General features: G+C 43.9%; 1 protein-coding gene and 1 pseudogene across 1 annotated transcript in view; one reads left to right on the plus strand and one right to left on the minus strand.

Annotated features, from left to right (window-relative positions):
• The window catches only part of LOC124777245, a 128,099-nt gene that overhangs the window by 88,478 nt on the left and 16,129 nt on the right, over window positions 1-23,492 (plus strand). Inside the window, exon 2 of the mRNA XM_047252572.1 lies at window positions 20,370-20,525. Coding sequence (XP_047108528.1) covers window positions 20,370-20,525 — 156 coding nt within the window. The remainder of the gene's footprint in view (window positions 1-20,369; window positions 20,526-23,492) is intronic.
• Window positions 5,579-5,696, minus strand: LOC124778186 (annotated as a pseudogene).

Below are 23,492 nucleotides of genomic sequence, written 5' to 3' on the forward strand. Positions count from 1 at the left end.
GACGTATTGGAAACAATGCCACTAAAATTTTGACAGGAGCGCGTGGAAATAACAACCTTAGCCCACTTACGAGGGTCGTTGAATAAGTAATGCCCCATATTTTTTTTAAAAAGCCATTAATATACATTGACAAACGTCCTTGTTCGTGAGTCACATTTAATGTTTCTTCTGTGCACCGGTGAAGTTTCGAACCGTTCTGGCAGATGGCAGAGCCGTAGTACAGCGTCAAAATGGCGTCTACAAACAACTCACGTTAGAAGCAGCATGCTGTTATTGAATTCTTGTGAGCAGAAGAAACCTTGGTGAACATCCATAATATTTGTGTGCAGCGTGTGGCGACGCTGCAGTTAATAGGAGTACAGTTCTTCGATGGATAAAGAAAGTTACAGCCTCAGGAAATGCAGAAACAGAGCTCCATAATCAGCCACGCTCGGGACGTCCTGTCACAGCCACTAGAAATCATTGCCTCATCCACCCTACAGTCCAGACCTGACACCCGCAGACTTCCATCTCTTTGGGCCGCTTAAAGGTTCTCTATCGGGAACACACTTTGAAGATGACGAGAGTGTCAGTCATGGAATAAAAACATGGCTACGCTAACAGGACAAGAGCTTTTACCAGCAGGGAATACGTGCTCTTCCACAACGTTGGCGTACGGCCGCAGAACAAGATGGAGACTACGTAGAAAAATATGTCACGAACAAGACATGATGCTGTATATTGTCACCAAATTCTCTTAACAACAAATATGTTCTGAGAAAAACATGTGGGGCATTACTTACTGAACGACCCTCGTATTATGACGTCACTATAGCTGAACAGGGAAAAATCGCTTAAGCTTTAATATTGTAATTGACGTTTTTTAATGTACTGGTTTTAACGGGCTGTAAGTGTAGATATTTCTCTTCGTGACTGAGGTCGGTCTACCGAGCAACACTACATCAGTAGTTACATCATTTGCAGACTAATGATTACAGCCATTACAAGTCGTATGATTTTAGGTTGGTCAGTACCTTCAACTATATGTGGCAAAGCAAGCTACACTACTCGCCTTTAAAATTGCTACACCAAGAAGAAATGCAGATGATATACGGGTATTCATTGGACAAATATATTATACTAGAACTGACTTTACATTTTCACGCAATTTGGGTGCACAGATCCAGAGAAATCAACCACCTCTGGCTGGATTCATCTGAGTCAAACACAGCTTGGATGGTATCCACAGGCACAGCTGCCCATGCAGCTTCAACACGATACCACAGTTGATCAAGAGTAGTGACTGGCGTATTGTGACGAGCCAGTTGCTCGGCCACCATTGACCAGACGTTTTCAATTGGTAAGAGATCTGGAGAATGTGCTGGCCAGGGCAGCAGCCGAACATTTTGTCTATCCAGAAAGGCCCGTACAGGATCTGCAACATGCGGTAGTGCATTATCCTGTTGAAATGCAGGGTTTCACAGGGCTCGAATGAAGGGTAGAGCTACGGGTCGTAACACATCTGAAATGTAACGTCCACTGTTCAAAGTGCCGTCAGTGCGAACAAGAGGTGACCGAGACGTGTAACCAACGGCACCCCATACCATCACGCCGGGCGATACGCCAGTATGGCGATGACGAATACTCGCTTCCAATGTGCGTTCACCGCCATGTCGCCAAACACGGATGCGACCATCATGATGCTGTAGACAGAACCTGGATCCATCTGAAAAAATGACGCTATGCCATTCGTGCACCCAGGTTCGTCGTTGAGTACACCATCGCAGGCGCTCCTGTCTGTGATGCAGCGTCCATGCTGCTGCAAACGTCGTCGAACTGTTCGTGCAGATGGTTGTTGTCTTGCAAACGTCCCCATCTGTTGACTCAGAGATCGAGACGTGGCTGCACGTTCCGTTACATCCATGGGGCTCAGATGCCTGTTATCTCGACTGCTAGTGATACGAGGCCGTTGGGATCCAGCACGGCGTTCCGTATTACCCTCCTGAACCCACCGATTCCATATTCTGCTAACAGTCATTGGATCCCGACCAACGCGATCAGCAATGTCGCGATACGATAAACGGCAATCGCGATAGGCTACAATGCGATCTTTATCAAAGTCGGATACATGATGATATGCATTTCTCCTCCTTACACGAGGCATCACAACAACGTTTCACCAGGCGACGCCGGTCAACTGCTATTTGTGTATGAGAAATCGGTTGGAAACTTTCCTCATGCCAGCACGTTGTAGGTGTCGCCACCGGCGCCAACCTTGTGTGAATGCTCTGAAAGGCTAATTATGTGCATATCACAGCATCTTCTTCCTGTCGGTTAAAATTCGCATCTGTAGCACGTCATCTTCGTGGTAAAGCAATTTTAATGGCCAGTAGTGTATTAATGTCCCTCTAGCGGACGTCGGGTGTTAAAGTGTGGACCTTTGGACCTGTGTACGCGAAAACAGCAGCTATTGGTTGGTTGGTTTGGGGAAGACCAGACATCGTGGTCATCTGTCTCATCGGTTTATGGAAGGTTGGGGAAGGAAGTCGGCCATGCCCTTTCAGAGGAACCATCCCGGCATTTGCCTGGAGTGATTTAGGGAAATCACGGAAAACCTAAATCAGGATGGCCGGACGCGGGATTGAACCGTCGTTCTTCCGAATGCGAGTCCAGTGTCTAACCACTGCGCCAACTCGCTCGGTGTACTCGAAAAGGTTGGTCTATACCGACAGGTGTAGTCATTTGGTGGTGCAGTACGACCAGGCAGAAAACATCAGGTCGTAAACTTTGTGGGTAGAATGTTTGACACAGTCAAGAAACAACCAAGACTAACGTGTGTACACTGCATATAAACATATGTGTACTTATACCTGTTAGACCCTGAATTTATTACAACTATTCGGTCGCTACTTCCTTGCCTCGTACCTTGAGCGGAGGACCGCGCAGGGAAATGGACGTAGAGCAGGCGGACGCGTGCCGACTAATGGAACACATCCTCTGCGCGAGGAAGCAAGTGGGTGGCCGTCTGCGGCTGGGCTAGGCCGAAGCTTGAAGCAGTGCCAGGAGCTGGGGGCCGCCTGTTGTCATGCGTGAAAATAGAGCAGCCAGCCGCTCTGGAGCCGGCGCTACACGGCGCTCCCAGGCTCGTGCAACGTGCGGGGGCGCCGAGGGATGTCACGGCTGCAGGCGTGTGCCCGAGGTAGCTACCCACGTCGCGCACTTACGGGTTTGTCGAAGAGGACAGGAGCAGATTGTGTCTGACTGGCTGTGGGTCGGGATTTTTGGCTGCTGTCGTGTTGTGCGGCACTAGAGGGAGCCGTAGAGGGAAAAAGCCGTATGGAGGAGCGACTGGAATACAGCATGGCTAAAATAAAGCTGGCCTGGAAAATGCGTTGTCCAGTCACATAAATGTGACCACCTGTCAAAAGTCTGTATAACAACCTTTTACCACTCTCAAACGTGCAGGAAGAGAGTCAGCGTGGTTCTGGAAGGTACCGGCTGGGATGTGGCATGTGGAGGCATGCCGACTTCGGCACTGTGGCCAACTTCACTAGGTTCTCGATTGAGGATTGTTGTGTACATAGTTTCGCGTAGTCAGCGCGTACACAACTTTCCCACTAGAGCGCACCCCGCAAAGCACAACAGCGCAGAAGCAGCGCTCGTCCGTCTCTGCACTACGAGATGGCGCTGCCATAGAGACGGACCAAATTCTGCTTCCGCCGATCCGCGTATTAATATGTAACGCCGCCAACGAGATTGCTGCTAACGTAGAACCTTTTCTCCTCGCGGATCACACTCGCGCAGTGATACATGAACGAGCGAGGTATTATAACGAGTGTACAGACCTCCGATTAGTCAGTCTGCATCAGTCTGTACCAGTCCGCACTTGTCTGCACCAGTCTGTACCAGTCTGCATTAGTCTGTACCAGTCTGCATTTGTCTGCACCAGTCTGTACCAGTCTGCATTAGTCTGTACCAGTCTGTACCAGTCTGCATTAGTCTGTACCAGTCTGTACGAGTTCTACATTTGTCTGTACCAGTCTATAGTCAAGATTCAGTCTGCACCTACTAAGATTATCATATTCCTGTACATAGCCATGAAGAGAAATGTATAGACACTTTGTCAAGTATCAGAGATATGTGAGAATAAGATTAAACGTACCAGGACCAAAGGAACTTCAGATTATCAATTGTAAATAGCATCCAGAACCAAGTTAAGTAATTTTTATGCTTGCTATTATTTTAATAAATGTGTGTGAAAATTAATCAAGTTCTGTTTAAAGTTGGTCACCATCAACCTGCTACTCTAAGCTTGCAAGTGGCATTTCTATCGTCTGACCTAACGGCAGAAGATAAACACGCCACGATAAGACCACAAGACATATTCCTGACATATTCCTGACTCTCGCCAATTTCGTTAGAGCGACAAGTCAAATAATCTGATGGTGTGTGTACTGAAGGTCTTACAGTACGCACACCACAAGGATGCATTGCCGAACAGCCCGATCGAGTTGCTCTCACAGATTCTCGATTGGTTTTAAATCTGGACAGCTTGACTGTTGTCGTGTTCTGTGGTTTTAGAGGAAGCCGCAGAGGGAAGACTGTAGGGGAAGATTGGGGCTGGAGCAATTCCAATAAATAATCAAGGATGTTGGGTGTAAGGGCTACTTTGAGATGAGGAGGTTGGTCGTAGTGCTGGGCTACGTCTAACCAGCCAGAGAACTGACGACTACCCTCCCCCCCCTCCCCTCTGCTCCCCTTCCCCCGCCAAAAAATATTTGTAAAATGAAATAGCACACTACAGTTTAATTAAATGCCCTTAAGGTTGCACCTATAATTATATTTAAATATCCATTCCTTTCTTGTGTGTACTCGGAATGAGACAGACAGCCGCAGTTATTCACTGGAGAAATCTGGTGACGTTTGCCGTAACATTGTAATATTGGCGGAAATTGTGGTGAAAAAGGATCAGTATGACTCCTCTAACAAAACTTTGTGGCGACTCCTTGATTACGTGCGATGGCGTTTAATGGTGATACAGGTATCCAATCGCGCTCCCAGCTCACTACAACTCAGAAAGGGTCAAACATGAAAAATTTTAGTCTAGCATGATAATTGCCTTTCACTTTCACTCTCTGTCCTCCATTCGAACACAAGCTGCAGAGTCGTCTTGGGAGCAGTATTTTGTTTATATTGTCTATGTTATTTTTTATGGCAACCACTTCTAGACAAGCCTTCGACCATCAAGTGTCAGCAGGGTTAAATCCAGCAGGACGTATAAAACGTAAGGTCAGCAGAAAATAAAGCCATGGCACGTATGCTATTGCCGCGCACACTCAAACAGAACCGGTACTGTCTGATGTGCAGATTTGTTTCTCTTGTCAGGACCTGAATAAAGCACTCCTTCTTCAGGCCAGAAGTGGCCCATCGGGACCATCCGACCGCCGTATCACCCTCAGCTGGGGATGCAGATAGGAGAGGCGTGTGGTCAGCACGCCGCTCTCCCGGTCGTTATGATGGTTTTCTTTGACCGGAGCCGCTACTATTCGGTCGAGTAGCTCCTCAATTGGCATCACGAGGCTGAGTGCACCCCGAAAAATGGCAACAGCATATGGCGGCCCAGATGGTCACCCATCCAAATGCCGGCCACACCCGACAGCGCTTAACTTCGGTAATCTGACGGGAATCGGTGTACCCACTGCGGTAAGGCCGTTGCCACCAGGACCTGGATAGCAACTTGTATATTCACAAGACAACGCGCCACTGAATTCGGTCATCAAAGTCGTTCGACAGACTCCATGAAAATAAGGACAGTGAACCAAACCTGAAGGTTACTTTACTTGAAACTTATTGAGCTTTGTTTGGTTATTGTCTAGAGGAATGACCGTACCTTGAGTAGTAGATGAGTTTTGCTATTTTTGGCAGAAAAATAACTGACGATAATCGAAGTCGAGAGGATATTCAATGAGGCGACAAAAGTCGGGGGATCTTCCTAATGTTGTATCGGAGCTCCTTTAGCCCAATGTAGTGCAGCAACTGGACGTGGTATGGACCCAACAAGTCGATAAAAGTTCCCTTCAGAAATTTTGAGCAATGATGCCTCTATAGCCGCCCATAATTCCGGAAGTGTTACGCTGCAGGATTTTGTGTACAAACTAACTTCTCGATTATACCACATATCTGTTCGACGGGATTCATGTTGAGCGAACTGGATGACCAATCATTGTCCAGAATGTTCTTCAAACCAATCGTGAACAATTGTGGCCATGTGACAGGGCGCACTGTCATTCATAAAAATTCCATCATTGTTTGGGAACATGAAGTCCATGAATGGCTGCAAAACGTCTCCAAGTAGCCAAACATAACCCTTTCCAGTCAATAATCGGTTCAGTTGGACCTGAGGACCCAGTTCATTCCGTGTAAACACAGCCAAAGCCATTATGGAGCCACCACTAGCTCGCACAATGCCTTGTTGATAACTTCGGACTATGGCATTGTGGGGTCTGCGCCACGTTCATACCCTACCATCAGCTCTTACCAACTGAAATCGAGACTTAACCGACAAGGTCACAGTTTTCCAGTAGTCTAGGGCTCAAATGGCTCTGAACACCATGGGACTTAACTACTGTGATCATCAGTCCCCTAGAACTTAGAACTACTTAAACCTATGAAACTTCCTGGCAGATTAAAACTGTGTGCCCGAGTTCGAGTCTCGGTCGGGCACACAGTTTTAATCTGCCAGGAAGTTTCATATCAGCGCACACTCCGCTGCAGAGTGAAAATCTCATTCTGCAAACATCCCCCAGGCTCTGGCTAAGCCATGTCTCCGCAATATCCTTTCTTTCAGGAGTGCTAGTTCTGCAGGTTCGCAGGAGAGCTTCTGTAAAGTTTGGAAGGTAGGAGACGAGGTACTGGCAGAAGTAAAGCTGTGAGTACCGGGCGTGAGTCGTGCTTCGGTAGCTCAATTGGTTAGAGCACTTGCCCGCGAAAGGCAAAGGTCCCGAGTTCGAGTCTCGGTTGGGCACACAGTTTTAATCTGCCAGGAAGTTTCATATCAGCGCACACTCCGCTGCAGAGTGAAAATCTCATACTTAAACCTAACTAACCTAAGGACATCACACACATCCATGCCCAAGGCAGGATTCGAACCTGCGACCGTAGCAGTTGCGCGGTTCCGGACTGCGCGCCTAGAACCGCTAGACCACCGAGGCCGGCAGTAGTCTAGGGTCCGACCGATATGGTGACGAGCCCAGGACATGTGCTCCAGGCGATGTTGTGCTGTTAGCAAAGGCATTCGCATCGTTCGTCTGCTGCCATAGCCCTTTAACGCCAAACTTCGCCGCATGATGCGTTCGTTGCACGTCTCAAATTGATTTCTGTGGTTATTTCGCGCAGTGTCAGTGTTGCTTATCTGTTAGCAATGACAACTCTACACAAGGTCATTAAGTGTAGGTCGTCGGCCACTGCGTTGTCAGTGGTGAGAGAGAATGCCAGAAATTTGGTACTCTCGGCACGCTCTTCACATTGTGAATCTCGGAATACTGAATTCCCTAAAAATTTCCGAAATGGAATGTTCCATACGTCTAGCGCCAACTACTATTCCGCGTTCAGAGTCTGTTAATTCCCATCGCGCGACCATAATCACGTGGGACACCTTTTCAAATGAATAACCTGAGTACAAATGACAGCTTCACGAATGCACTGCCCTTTTGTATCTTGTGCGCGCGACACCACCGCCATCTGTATGTGTGCATATCGCTATCCTATGACGTCTGTCACCCCAGTGTGAAACGCATACTGCCAATAACAGGAAAAGCGTTTCTGAAAAAGAGGAATTTGTTAGCATTGAATACAAATTTAAGCGTTAGGAAGTCTTCCCTAGAGGTATTTGCCTGGAAAGTAGCCTTCCGCAGAAGTGAAACGTGGGCGCTAATGCTGAATTTTAGATATATTAAGATAGCTAATCTACATCTACATCTACATGATTACTCTGCAATTCACATTTAAGTGCTTAGCAGAGGATTCATAGAACCACAGTCATACTATCTCTCTACCATTCCACTCCGGAACAGCGCGCGGGAAAAACAAACACCTACACCTTTCTGTTCGAGCTCTGATTTCTCTTATTTTATTTTGTTGATCATTCCTACCTATGTAGCTTGGGCTCAACAAAATATTTTCGATTTCGGAAGAGAAAGTTGGTGACTGAAGTTTCGTAAACAGATCTCGCCGCGACGAAGAACGTCTTTGCTTTAATGACTTCCATCCCAACTCGCGTGTCATATCTGCCACACTCTCTCCCCTATTACGTGATAATACAAAACGAGCTGCCCTTTTTTGCACCCTTTCTATGTCCTCCGTCAATCCCACCTGGTAAGGATCCCACACCGCGCAGCAATATTCTAACAGAGGACGAACGAGTGTAGTGTAAGCTGTCTCTTTAGTGGACTTGTTGCATCTTCAAAGTGTCCTGCCAATGAAACGCAACCTTTGACTCGCCTTCCCCACAATATTATCTATGTGGTCTTTCCAACTGAAGTTGTTCGTAATTTTAACACCCAGGTACTTAGTTGAATTGACAGCCTTGAGAATTGTACTGTTTATCGAGTAATCGAATTCCAACGGATTTCTTTTGGAACTCATGTGGATCACCTCACACTTTTCGTTATTTAGCGTCAACTGCCACCTGCAGGTACAGAATATAATTGGTTAGAATTATGGCACAATTTAACTGAAAGAAGGGACGACTGACACTACACCCTGAGTTTTCAAGGAAACGTCAAACTGATAATGGAGGAGAACGTGGAGAGGGAGGTCAAGGCTTGTTTACAGTAAGCAGTTTAAAATGGATGTAGATCGCAGTAGCTGGGCTATTCAGAGATGAAGTGGCTTGCACAGGGTAGACCAACGATACAGCGAACCCGTCTTGAGACTGAAGACCACAACAACAACATTCCGTCAAAGTCGTTCGATAGACCCTCCGAAAAGCCTACTGACCCATGCCCTGAACTCATTTTGGTCAGACTCTAGAGGAATGACTGTGCCTTGGGTAATGCTTCGTACCATCGCCTTGAATTATTGGCGGTAACTTATAATTCAATTGTCGTCGTCGTGACCAGGGCAAATAACAGAAATGTCTCCTATTGTTCGTCTATGTTAAGAAGTCAAGCGAAGCCTAGTAATTTCTTTCTAGACTCTGCGACCTCGGCGGTTTGCCATGAATCTCAACACTTGGAAAAAAAGCAAAAGCCAGTCGCGCTAAAGCCATAGCGGCACGAACTGTGTCAGAAATACTGCGTCGTTATTTCGAGTGGCTGAGGGCCGGAAGCACGAATAGGCACCGCCGCAACACACTGTGGGCAGGAGCCATGCGGCTCGAAACCACAACAAAGACCGCGGCACGCTCGCCTGTAAACCTGCGTCCCACCTCCTCAAGGCCGAACCGGTTGGCGGGCTTCTTGCGCAATACACTGCCGCGATTACGATTACTCACATCACGAGGGCGCGCAAGGGCCAGAGAAGAGCCACCAGTTGCTCCGAACTCGCCAGGGAAAAGACCACGCATCGAGCATTTTGGTGAGACCCGACCTCAGCAGAAACTATTTCCAGTGATGAAGCGTGTCAGCGCCCTTGTTGGGCAGTTGTTTAATGTTGTGATGCTTCTGCGTAGCTCACTCTTGAAGTTAATTTATGTGGTGATAGATTTGTTGCGTTATTCAACTCCACAAATTTACATCTACATCTACATGCATACTCCGCGAAGGGTACTTCAAGTACCTCTATCGGTTCTCCCATCTATTCCAGTCTCGTATTGTTCGTGGAAAGAAAGATTGTCGGTATGCCTCTGTGTGGGCTCTAATCTCACTGATTTTATCCTTATGATCTCTTCGCGAGATGCACGTAGGAGGGAGCAATATACTACTTGACTCCTCGGTGAAGGTATGTTCTCGAAACTTCAACAAATGCCCGTAGTGTCTCTCCTGCAAAGTCTTCCACTGTAGTTTATCTATCATCTCCGTAACGCTTTCGCGATTACTAAATGACGCTGTAACGAAGCGCGCTGCTCTCCGTTGGGTCTTCTCTATCTCTTCTATCAACCTATCTGGTACGGATCCCACACTGGTGAGCAATACTCAGGCAGTAGGCGAACAAGTGTACCACTTCCTTTGTTTTCGGATTGCATTTCCTTAGGATTCTTCCAATGAATCTCAGTCTGGCATCTGCTTTACCGACGATCAACTTTATATGATCATTCAATTTTAAATCACTCCTAATGCATACTCCCAGATAATTTATGGAATTAACTGCTTCCAGTTACTGACCTGCTATATTGTAGCTAAATGATAAAGGATCTTTCTTTCTATGTATCCGCAGCACATTACACTTGTCTACATTGAGATTCAATTGCCATTCCCTGCACCATGCGTCAATTCGTTGCAGATCCTCCTGCATTTCAGTACAATTTTCAATTGTTAAAACCTCTCCATATACCACAGCATCATCCGTAAAAAGCCTCAGTGAACTTCCGATGTCATCCTCAAGGTCATTTATGTGTATTGTGAATAGCAACGGTCCTACGACACTCCCCTGCGGCGCACTTGAAATCACTCTTACTTCGGAAGACTTCTCTCCATTGAGAATGACGTGCTGCGTTTCATTTATTAATTACAAACAATTCGCGCTTGAGTGCGGCATTTATAGTTAATAAATGATAAGATTACATGTTACAGGTGCAGTAATTTTAACCCTTTCACTATCTAGTTTTCAGAGCGAAGGACATTCATGTATGGTTATTGTAATTAATGCTGTAATCAGAATTATGAAAAAATATTTCTCACCTTTTCGACTTCCATTGTGGGGAGGGGTGTGACGTACATCATTATTGATAAATACGTCTGGGCTTTCAAAGGACGACAATGTGAAAACTACACGCTATTCAGAAAATACAGACGTATTAGTGTATGGAGTATCTCTCCAGGTTTGGAACTCACATTACAGGTCCTCAATAGGGCAACGTTTGAGACGTACAAATATCATTACATTCATGTAATTCATTGACATGAATTAGTTGGGAAGGTGCAACAACAGACTGCTTTTCAAATCTGTTCATTGTATTCACTATCTGCCGGTGCCAACTAATTCATTATATCGCCCGTTATACATGCTCTGACGTGCCTGCCTTTAGTACAAGGACGCCGCGGCAGATATTACGAGTCGAAACTTGACGATATACTCTATCCACTGATATGTGTCATTTTTCTGAGTATTTTGTAGATATCACACAGTTGTCTAATGAAACCCTCTACATGCTTATGAATTACTCTGTATTAGTCCCACTGGTATTTTGACGAGGAATCTACATGTCCAGTGATAATGATATGAATGATCATATTATATTTTCATTTATGATACATATTGTCAGAAAAGCGCTTGGATTGTGTTTGTGATTACAAGTATTTGAAAATCTTGTGTATTATTCTGAATGGGATGCTCTTTATCAATATTTCCAAATTCAACTGTCTCATATGACAGTTTTATCTGCCTAATCGTGATACACTGTGAAACAGTTTTTGTACAAAACAAGCTGACACGTGACATGCAAGTTCATCTCTCTAGTTTCCACCTAGTGGGATAGCGCAGTGGTTAGCACAATGAACTCGCATCCGGAAGGACGACGGTTCGAAACTGCATCTGGCCATCCTAATTTGGGTTTTCCATGATTTCCCTAAATTGCTTAAGAACAAATGCCGGAATGTCTCCTTCGAAAGGGCAGGGCCGCTTTTATTCACCATTCTTTCCTAATCTGAGCTTGTGCTCTGTCTCCAGTGACCTCGTTGTCGACAGGATATTGAACACTAATCTACTCCTTCTCGCCGGCCGCTGTGGCCGAGCGGCTCTAGGCGCTTCAGTCTGGAACCGCGCGACCGCTACAGGGCAGGTTAGAATCCTGCCTCGGGCATGGATATGTGTGGTGTCCTTAGATTAGTTAGGTTTAAGTAATTCTAAGTTCTAGGGGACTGATGACTTCAGATATTAAGTCCCACAGTGCTCAGAGCCATTTGAACCATTTCTCCTCCTTCTCATCCGTTATAGTTTGTTTCATTCTCTTAGCACATCCTGCACTCTTTACTCTTGTTTCAGCTTCAGCTGGTAGATGGTCGCTAACATTCACCAATGATTTGTACGCAGCTTCTCTCTTTCTGTTGACGATCGTTGCTATGCAAGTGGGATAAGAAAATCAGTCATGGGCATTTTTTATGACACTACAGCTAGCGATCAGAGGGTTAACGCTGTAACTTGAAGACAACAGAAACTACCGGTGAAATGTGTAGTTATAAGAATTCTGCGAACAGTTAACAGGCTTCTCTTTGGCACTGGGCCATTCATACACAGCAATTACAAGTAGCATATTCTCACTCGATCTCTGAGAACCTATTATGGGGCACATACAACCTTTTAGTAGTGAAAGGTTTAAATAGAACACGTTACAATTGCTTTTAGTGTCACAATAGCCGGCCGGAGTGACCGAGCGGTTAAAGGCGCTACAGTCTGGAACCGCACAACCGCTACGGTCGCAGGTTCGAATCCTGCCTCGGGCATGGATGGGAGTGATGTCCTTAGGTTAGTTAGGTTTAAGTAGTCCTAAGTTCTAGGGGACTTATGACCACAGCAGTTGAGTCCCATAGTGCTCAGAGCCATTTGAACCATTTTTTGAAGTGTCACAATATTTATGTTATTCTGGACCATAGCTGAACTGATTGAAGTTACCCAGTATAATACTTATTCTGAAACAATAAACATCTTTCGAGTAGACACTAAAGAGGAAAAAAAATCTGCCCAATTGATTAATGATTATCTCTCGGTCACTTTCCTGGCTGTTACTTCGAGGCAAACATACTGTTGACGGGCGGTATACGAATACTATGGAAGCGTAACAATGTATATTTGATTACCAGATAGTGTGTGGCCAGTAAAATGTCATTGTGACATTCACAGTGTTGCATAAATGCGATGGTAACTTTTACACGTGGTTAGCCTGAATGTGGTGATTGTTGCGTGCCTGCAGCTGTGGTTGCGGCTGGATGTAACCTCTAGCCACAGCCGTAATGGTTCCCACTGTTCATCGCTTACACCCTGAACACCCTCATTGGCACCATTCTGGCAAATGTTGAAGTACCTCCCAATGAGAACGATTTTCATAACAAAGATTCTGCAAAATTTGCTACAGACATGTCGCTGCATCTGATTTCCCCGTTGAGATTCTTTTGTCTTACTAATCGAATTATTTGTTAGCAACTTTCGATGGTTCTGTGAAAAGTTGCATTTTCTCGTGCTAAACGAAACGCACACTGGCGTTTTAAAATCATTCCATAGTTGCATAATTTTATCGGCAAAACTCTGGGTCCTACTGAGTAGTAAATCTTGCTGGGACCTTTCGGCTGGCGCCTCCATAATTATCGCTGACGACGCAGGCCAACAACACACTGGATGCCTGTCCTGTCCAGACCACACAGACACTACAGCAGTGCCTACTGTCGTCTTGAGTGTCTCCTCTTTCCAGGGAGCTTGAGACCACCTCGTACAGGAACACTACCATGATTTCTCCAACTTCCTTGTCAAGAAAATAAACCCCCTATTAACGGAGATTACAAAAGATGCCAGAGTAAACATTAACTTAGGAAGATAGTAAAATTTATGTTTATAAGGGACACGACGAGCTTAAAAATAATGGTATAGTTAATGGGGTGGACACAGCTGTACAGAAATAGACACTCACAAATATTAAATGCCCTAATCAGTCTCGAAGACTGTTTCAAGAGTATACACAGGCTTGGTAAAATGAAACTGGCCCGAAAAATATTTCATGCATCTTGAGATAGCAACCACACCTACATAATCTGCACTTGTGGCGAATGATGTACGCTGGGTTCCCTGCCTTAAGGGGCATTAAATATTTTCCGGGTCAGTTTCATTTCACTCACTGTGAAGAGATCAAAGTGACAATCGAAAGACGAAAAGTCACAAAGTAAAGCATTATAGACAGCTATGAATGAACATACAATCGAAATGTAGTTCCTCAAGAAGTAAATAAAAAACTGTAAATTCTGAAATTACTAAGTAAGTCAATCACGATTTATTCATTAGTCTTCTACATTGAATACCTTTGGTAATACATATGGGGTATATGGAAACAAGGAATTACAAGCCTTCTGAGGTAACCATAATTTTTAAGCGTAGGAGGCAAGTAGGTAAACACATATTCCCTACGCGTTTTGCAGCATATTTCATTTAAGCAAGGTAAAATTTTTGCAGGCACCGGCTTTATGATGCAGACCTTTGAAACCATAATATGTACCGAATTCGAACCGCGAACTTTTAAGTTCAAAACCCAACATCTTAGCAGATTTTGCCTCCCGTGTTGTCCAAACACTCTTGAAACACGTTCGCTACTTATGAACTATCGGGGAATAATTTCGGTTAGCTTTTTGCATCGTACTAGGATGTGCAGTTGTTAAGTTGCTGTACTGTATAAGCGGTGGATGCCATTCGGAGTTCAGTTCGCAATGATCTCCGTAAATCAACTCTGACGAATGCCCTCAGCAAATCCAGGGCTAATTACTTCCCACATCCTTGTGTTCATTCAAAACAACATCAATATCGACTGGGCATTACAATCAAACACTTCTTTTATTTCTTATCAACGCATAAGAAGACAATGTCTCCAACCATAAAATTAATTAAGCAAATTCATTAAACTGAAACTTAGGCTAAGGAATGGTATAATCGGAAGTCGTATATCAACCCACGTCTTCGAACATACTATTGCGTCTTAGCGTGGTCTTGCGTCGTTCACTTTGTTTATTCTTTCCTTTTTTTAGAAAGCTAAAGAAGTATAATTCCTCTGAGTCATAAGTGGAGCCATAAAGAGACCGTAAAATGCTGTTAAAGACACGTGTCGTAAAACTGCGGAATAAGCCTTTCAACCACAGACGAAGTATGCGGCAGAACGCTTTTGAGGAAGGTGTAAAAATACGCTGTTTTCAAGGAAGGGACATGATTTTTATTTTTTTACTTTTGAATGCATTACGGGAACAGCTGTGATCAATGTCTTATAAATAATTACTATTAAAAACAGTCTTGATCACGATTTATTTAACAAGGTGACCAGTTTCGACCACTACTGTAGTGATTCTCCAACAGAAAGAGGTTCCTACTCAATGGTCTGAAGATGACCACAGTAGTGGTCGAAACCGGTCACCTTGTTAAATAAATCGTGATCAAGACTGTTTTTAATAGTAATTAATTTTTTATTTTTTTCACCAGTAGAGTACGGCTCGAACCGAACGACGAAACACATACACACACACACACACACACACACACACACACACACACACACACACACACACAAGCTGCGTTTCTTTCACGAGTAATTACATGGCAGGTGTACTACTCGATACATTGACCACATGTTGCATGTGCCCCATCCCCCACAAACTGGAGTACAGAGTTTTTATTCATATATGGAATGGTTAACTCTCAAATTTCTGGAATATAACAAGTTTTTTGTGTCACCTCCAAAATTTAGTTAGTGTGGCGTGACATATCTTGATGCTGATTAACCCATTTATAGCAAAATGGCAATTTGCACAGTTTGCCGTCCTTTCCACACCCTCTGTTATAATTTCTGCGAACGCCCTTGGCCTGGGAGCTCAATGCTTATGAGAATCGGGAGGCTGGTGTTACTTGTTCATAAAGCCACTGCCAAGTTCCCCATGACGTCATCTACTCCCCTAGATGTTTGTCACAAAGACTTTCAAGCAAGGAGAGCAAATATGAATGGGGAACCTTTCGAGAAACATACGGACTGCAAATTGGGTAATCCAGGTAATCCAGCGTGCTGCTGTTGTAAGCATCTATGGAAAGTGGTTGGCGGAGAAACCACGAATAGGCATGTACTCATAATGTTTTTATTAATTGGTGTAGCTCTGTGAACGTGTTTATGGCTTTATGATATTTACCTGTTGTCCGAGACGTATCCACTGTTGCGCTATACAATGAGTACTCAAAACTTCTTTATGTGATGTCAAGAATCTCAACTAAATCGTACAACCATGATTATTGATGCAATGGATCCCTGTGTTTTACCAGTACTTTTGATGTCAAAGAACCGTCCTTCTTTGGTATGTTGATCACTTTTGTCGAACTGATGATTATTCAGGAAAGACAGTAGTAAAAAAATGGCGATTTTAAGAATTCTTTTCCGAAACATTTAGGTGCTCTGAAGTGCTGCTTGTAGAGAATAATGTAATATATTTTATGAATGGTAGTCAGACAATGAGCAGGGACTCACAACGCTTAGTGACATGTTTTGATAGGTAATCAAATACATATAACATGCAGTAATACATATTTTCGGACTAGTATAGGAATTGCAAAAATCTAATATTTGTTTCTGATTTGTTTGAGGTTTGATTCAGAAGGATACAGTTACTTCTTACGCATTCAAAGAATATATCTTTATTATTGTGCTGTGTTTGATATTCCATATATACTGTTTTTAAATTCATTTTGTATTCACATTAAGAAGGTATTTTCTAGCATTTAAAATTTTGAGTTTCCCTCGTAAATACACGCCAATGCTACAGACTAACAGAACCTTATATTATTTTGTGCAGGTTATTACCCACGATGCGGAAATATTTGAAAAAAAGGTAATATTTATGGCCCTCAAAGAGCTACTGATGGAATAATCCATCAACTACCAGGTTCAAGAACCGGCCATCACGAGATACCACAACATTATTTATATCTGCCTATAATTAAACGTTCTTATTGCGGTGTCAAAAAAATAAAATGAGAAAACCTTTCTGCATCACTGACACCAGGGCCAATAGTAAAATATATTAATATTAATACAGCATCAACAAAATGAAAACACCAAAAAGCGGCACTGTAACTGCTGTCAGTAGTACCAGTAAAATGCATTGATGTTAATCTGACACAGGATGGTTTTTTATCTTAATTTTTGACGCTACTGGAATGTAAATAATTTCGTGGTGTTTGAAGAACGTCACGATTACCGCCAAGAGTTGCTGATAAAATGCCTTTATTAACAACCAGTTTCGGTCCCCGGACTATCATCGGCTTCATAAGAGCATTTATAACATGATCTTAGTCAGTGTACACTGAGGTGACAAAAGTCATGGGACACCTCCTAATATCGTGTCGGACCTCCTTATGCCCAGCGCTGTGCAGTAGCTCGACGTGGCATGGTCTCAACAAATCGTCGGAAGTCCCCTGTACAAATATTGAGCCATGCTGCCTCTATTGCCCTCCATAATTGTGAAAGTCTTTCCGGTGCACGATTTTGTGCACGATCTCACCTCTCGATTATGTCCCATAATGTTCGATGGGATTCATGTTGGGCGATCTGGGTGGCCAAATGATTCTGTCGAACTGTCCAGAATGCTCTTGAAACCAACTGCGAACAATCGTGACCCGGTGACATAGCGCATTGTTATCCTTAAATATTCCATCGTTGTTTGGAAACACGAAGTCCGTGAGGATCTTCAGGTGGTCTCCAAATCTCCAGTCAATGACCGGTTCAATTGGAGCGGAGGACCCATTCCACTTCATGTAAACACAGCGAGCACCATTATGTAGCCGCCACCAGCATACACAGTGACTTGTTGACAACTTGAGTCCATGGCTTCGTGGGATCTGCGCCACACTCGAACCCTACCATCAGCTCTTACCAGCTGAAATCGGGAATCATCTGACCAGGCCACGGTTCGGCAGTCGTCTATGGTCCATCCGATATGGTCACGAGCGCAGGAGAGGCGCTGCAAGCGATGCCGTGTTGTTGGCAAAGGCACTCGCGTTGTTCGTCTACATCTACATCTACATGGATACTCTGCAAATCACATTTAAGTGCCTGGCAGAGGGTTCATTGAACCACCTTCACAATTCTCTATTATTCCAATCTCGTATAGCGCGCGGAAAAGACGAACACCTATATCTTTCCGTACGAGCTCTGATTTCCCTTATTTTATCGTGGTGATAGTTCCGCCCTATGTAGGGCGGTGTGAACAAAATATTTTCGCATTCGGAGAAGAAAGTTGGTGATTGGAATTTCGTGAGAAGATTCCATCGCAACGAAAAACGCCTTTCTTTTAATGACTTCCAGCCCAAATCCTGTATCATTTCTGTGACACTCTCTCCCATATTTCGCGATAATACAAAACGTGCTGCCTTTCTTTGAACTTTTTCGACGTACTCCGTCAGTCCTATCTGGTAAGGATGCCACACCGCGCAGCAGTATTCTAAAAGAGGACGGACGTGCGTAGTGTAGGTAGTCTCCTTAGTACGTCTGTTACATTTTCTAAGTGTCCTGCCACTAAAACGCAGTCTTTGGTTAGCCTTCCCCACAAAATTTTCTATGTGTTTCTTCCAATCTAAGTTGTTCGTAATTGTAATACCTAGGTATTTAGATTAGACTGATTTATCGTGTAACCCAAGTTTAACGAGTTCCTTTTAGCACTCATGTGGATGACCTCACACTTTTCGTTATTTAGGGTCATTTGGCACTACTCACATCTTTTCTAAATCGTTTTGCAGTTTGTTTTGATCTTCTGATGACTTTATTAGTCGACAAACGACAGCGTCATCTGCAAACAACCGAAGACGGCTGCTCAGATTGTCTCCCAAATCGTTTATGTAGATAAGGAACAGTAAAGGGCCTATAACACTACCTTGGGGAACGCCAGAAATCACTTCTGTTTTACTCGATGACTTTCCGTCAATTATTACGAACTGTGACCTCTCTGACAGGAAATCGCAAATCCAGTCACATAACTGAGACGATACTCCATAAGCACGCAATTTCACTACGAGCCGCTTGTGTGGTACAGTGTCAAAAGCCTTCCGGAAATACAGGAATACGGAATCGGTCTGAAATCCCTTGTCAATAGCACTCAGCACTTCATGTGAATAAAGATCTAGTTGTCTTTCACAGGAACGATGTTTTCTAAACCCATGTTGACTGTGTGTCAATAGACCGTTTCCTTCGAGGTAATTCATAATGTTCGAACACAATATATGTTCTAAAATCCTGCTGCATATCGACATTAACGATATGGGCCTGTAATTTAGAGGATTACTCCTACTACCTTTCTTGAATAGTGGTCTGACCTGTGCAACTTCCCAGTCTTTAGGTACGGATCTTTCGTCGAGCGAACGGTTGTATATGATTCCTAAGTATGGAGCTGCCACAACCCATTGAAGCCAAATTTCGCCATACTGTTCTAACGAATACATTCGTCGTCTGTCCCACATTTATTTCTGTGGTTATTTCACGCAGTGTTGCTTGTTTGTTAGCACTGACAACTCTACGCAAACGCCGCTGCTCTAGGTCGTTGTCCAAGGTGAGGGGTAATGCCTGAAATTTGGTATTCTCGGTAGACTTTTTTCTCTGTAGATCTAGAAACACTGGACTCCCTACGAGTTCCGAAATGGAATGTCCGCTGCATCTAGCTCCAACTACCACTCAGTGATCAAATCTGTCAGTTCCCGTCGTGTGACCATAATCACGTTGGAAACACTTTCACATGAATCGCCTGAATACAAATGACAGCTCCCCCAATGCACTGCCATTTTATGCCTTGTGCACACGGTACTACTGCAATCTGTATATGTGCATATCGCTCTCCCCTGACTTTTGCCACCTCAGTGTAAAATCATTGGCGCCAGATTGTAACGAATTCATGATTCTATTCTCTGAAGTCAATCGTTTTATATAGCCTAATATGGGCTTATCAATGCTTTTACGAACCTGATGATGGGCCGAAACTGGTAGCAAAAAAAAAAAAAAAAAAAAAAAAAGAGTCATCAGCTCATGAGGTTCTCCAAATATTTACGGGCTGTGGGACACCAACTTCTGAAAATTTATGGTATCTGATGATGACGATGATGACTGGCTGTTATATGTTATAGCCGGCCGGAATGGCCGAGCGGTTCTAGGCGCTACAGTCTGGAACCGCGCGACCGCTGCGGTCGCAGGTTCTAATCCTGCCTCGGACATGTGTGTTTGTGATGTCCTTAGGTTAGTTAGGTTTAAGTAGTTCTAAGTTCTAGGGGACTTATGACCTCAGAAGTTAAGTCCCATAGTGCTCAGAGCCATTTGAACCATTTGAACTGGCTGTTATAAACTGGTAGTTAATAAATATTTGTGGCATATGTATATTCCTTGTAAATCATGGTAACTGCGGATAAATATATATGTTTTTTTCCCTTGGCAACAATGAATACAGTGTACGCCACAGCGAGGTATCGCGGCCAGCGTGAACGTAACGTGTAGCTGACCAGTGTTGTTTTGCTGTGCTTTGCAGACACGCTGCGGTGCTACACGTGCTCGACGGTGGCGAACAAGAACTGCGGCGACCCGTTCAACAAGTCGTACGTGCCGATGACCGACTGTCAGACCGTCGGCGTCACAGGGACTCAGCCCAAGGAGATCCCCGTCTGCAAGAAGGTCAAGCAGAGAGGTACGTGTACGTCCGACCCCCGTCCTAATACAGGGTGGATAAAATAAAACTGGCCGGGTACATATTTCATGCGCTTTAATATAGGCACCACATCTTAACATGAACCTTATCTGGGGTGGGTGATATAAATTAGGTAGCAATACCAACTGTGTACGAAAAGACAGATCGCTACTTACTGTAAAGAAGAAACTTCAAGTTGCCGACAGGCACGATTAAAAGACTCTCACATACAGCTTTCGGCCACGGCCTTCGTCATTAAAGAGGGATACTCACAACACACACACACACACATACACACACACACAAGCAAACACACCTCACTCACACACGACCAACAACTTCAGCATCTCGGGCCCCACTCGACGTGTCTTCTTTACAGTAAATAGTAATCTGTCTTCTCCTACATTGCTGATATTGCTACCTGCAATTTCCGTTGTTTCTACGTTAGGTTGCCTATCACATGGCGCATGAAATTTCTTTCCGGACAGTTATATTCTACACGCCGTGTAGGTGCACACTTTCCACAATGCTGTGGGAAGTTTTGTTGTTGTTGTAGATCCGACACACGTCGCTGTCCTTACTCTATCGCTGTACTACTTTTCCAAAACATTTTTCCAGTCTATTGAAAATATCATTCCTCTGTTTCAGTCTTGGCAATTTGTAAGATAGAATGCACTTCATTAAATTAAAAAAGCTTTTATACTAACTGTTTCAATGGCGGTCACAATTAACCCCTCTCACTTGCTCTGCTTACCTGACCTACCTGTAGATATTCAGTGTGCCCATTCTTTGTCGTCGTTTACAACGACATTTCTCGTATTTCTACCCCGCTGCAGTCCTACGCCAAGATTCTGTTGCGTCCCCTCTATGTACGGATGACCTTCCATGTGCGCCGGTTTTTGTCAAATTTTGTACTTTATTTCTTCAAGTTGTTTTTAACTTATTAAACTGTGTGTTCTTGATGAAACAATGTATGTTGTATTAATTGAAGGTAACACTTTTTTAGCCTTGTTTCACAAATTTCATTATTACTGTAAGTCGTAAGCTTTGTGTTATAAGCCCTTTTTCTGGTACACAACTGATTCTAAAGACGCGAATCAGGCAAGCAAAGAAAAACACGTCAACTTTATAATCTCTCTTGACTTAAACTAAACATACTAGCGAAATACATAGACATTTTTCGCACGTTCCCATTTCAAGTACTGAAAATAATATCTGGAATTTGACCTCGTCTGCTACGCTGATACGCGAGAACTTTGCCCCTGAAATTCGCAATGATTGCTTGACAGGACTCCACTTGCATTTCACCAACAAGACGTCGGATTTCCTGTTTTAACTCGCGGATGATTCAAGATACCCGGAAAAAAATCGCAAGGGTTTAAGTCACATGACTTTGTGACCATTGTTGGCCACAACAACGCGAAATAGGCGGACCGGAAGCCGCTCAACGCAGTGCGACATTCTGCAGAATCCAAAATTCCCGAACGTTCATTCCAATGAAATGAGGCCACAAAAAATCGTTATAATCGCACGGTATGAGTTTCCATTAACTTTAATATCTTGTCCCTTCTTATCTTCAAAAATAATAAGGGCCGATGGTGCCACCTACTCAAAAGCGAGGCTGGACCGTCATTCGCTGTAGGTACATTTCCGTCTCTTGAACCATGCAACGTTTTTTTACCCCCAGACATGGCAGTTCTGCTGATTCACAAAATACATTTAAGTGGAAGTGCACATCGTCACTGAGGACGATGTTCCTCCCAAAGCCGTTGTCTTTTCAGAAACCAGTGAATAAAATGTCGGCATTTTTTAAGAATGGTTTCTTTCGGCTGCTGCGTAAGGGTGGCAATCGAGATCCACAACGGAAAATTCGCCGTAGTTCACTCAATTCTTGCGATCGACGAAGAACCGGTTTCACTGGATTGGACTAACAGCCACACTGTCACGAACCACCAAATGTTTTACAAGGATCAGCCAGAACGAGAGCGCCCAGAATTCTTTAATGTTCATTGTTGAAGCTGTTTTATTGAACTGCAGAATGTTGGTTCATACTGAGCTTCATTGTGCCCTAGAATAGCTCGAAGATGTCCCACTGTTGCTGCATAATTTTGTCCGCTCTGATAAAATATTTTCACTAGTAACACAGGCTGTGCAATAGTAAGTTGCTCCACGGTTAGACACACAATGAAGAAATCCGATAAATTCACACTGAAGCAACAATCGGAATAATTGTGGAAATCGAAATGATAAACAACATTGTAGGCAACCGACGAACAAAAATATATCAGGCGATTCAAAATAGGCGCGCTTTTTGAAGGATCCTTTATGTGGTTCACACTGCCGCTATGCCTAAACCAACTTCTCTTGCCCACCTCCTCCAGTGAGTGAGCAATGCTGATTCTCTAAACGTCCACTCAACCATGCAGGCTTCACTGCAGTCACTTAATTCATTGTGCAAGCAGTGATTTCTTAAAATAAAACTTTTCAAAATTTACAGAAAAGTTACACAGGTTCATTCAGCTGTCCCTGCTGATAACTTTTATGCAACCCACAACGTCTTCAAAAACCACACGCAAGCATTTCATATTCTTTCGAGCACTTTGCACAAACTATTAGTCCTACATAAAAAATGAGCAGGACCTTTTTGTAGGAAATTTAATTAAATTAAATTTTGTGCTGGGATATGTTTTCGCTAGAGGCTGTAGTTTTCGAATTATTCAAGAAAGTTATCTTTAAACTGGTTTTTCTTTAACAAATCGAAAACGGTGGTCTTAAGCGAAAATCTTTCCCAGTACAAGATTTAGCAACATTAAATTTCTGCAGGGCTAATAGTTCGCGCGTAGCGAGCGAGAGAATAATTGTGAAAATCTCACACGTGGTTTTTGAGGGTGTTGCGGGCTGCTTGAATCGTATCAGCAGGGGCAGCTGAATCATAGTGTGTACCAGCCGTACCAGGCCTTCTGCCTC

This window comes from Schistocerca piceifrons, chromosome 2 (assembly GCF_021461385.2).
Source record: "Schistocerca piceifrons isolate TAMUIC-IGC-003096 chromosome 2, iqSchPice1.1, whole genome shotgun sequence".
Taxonomy (NCBI): domain Eukaryota; kingdom Metazoa; phylum Arthropoda; class Insecta; order Orthoptera; family Acrididae; genus Schistocerca; species Schistocerca piceifrons.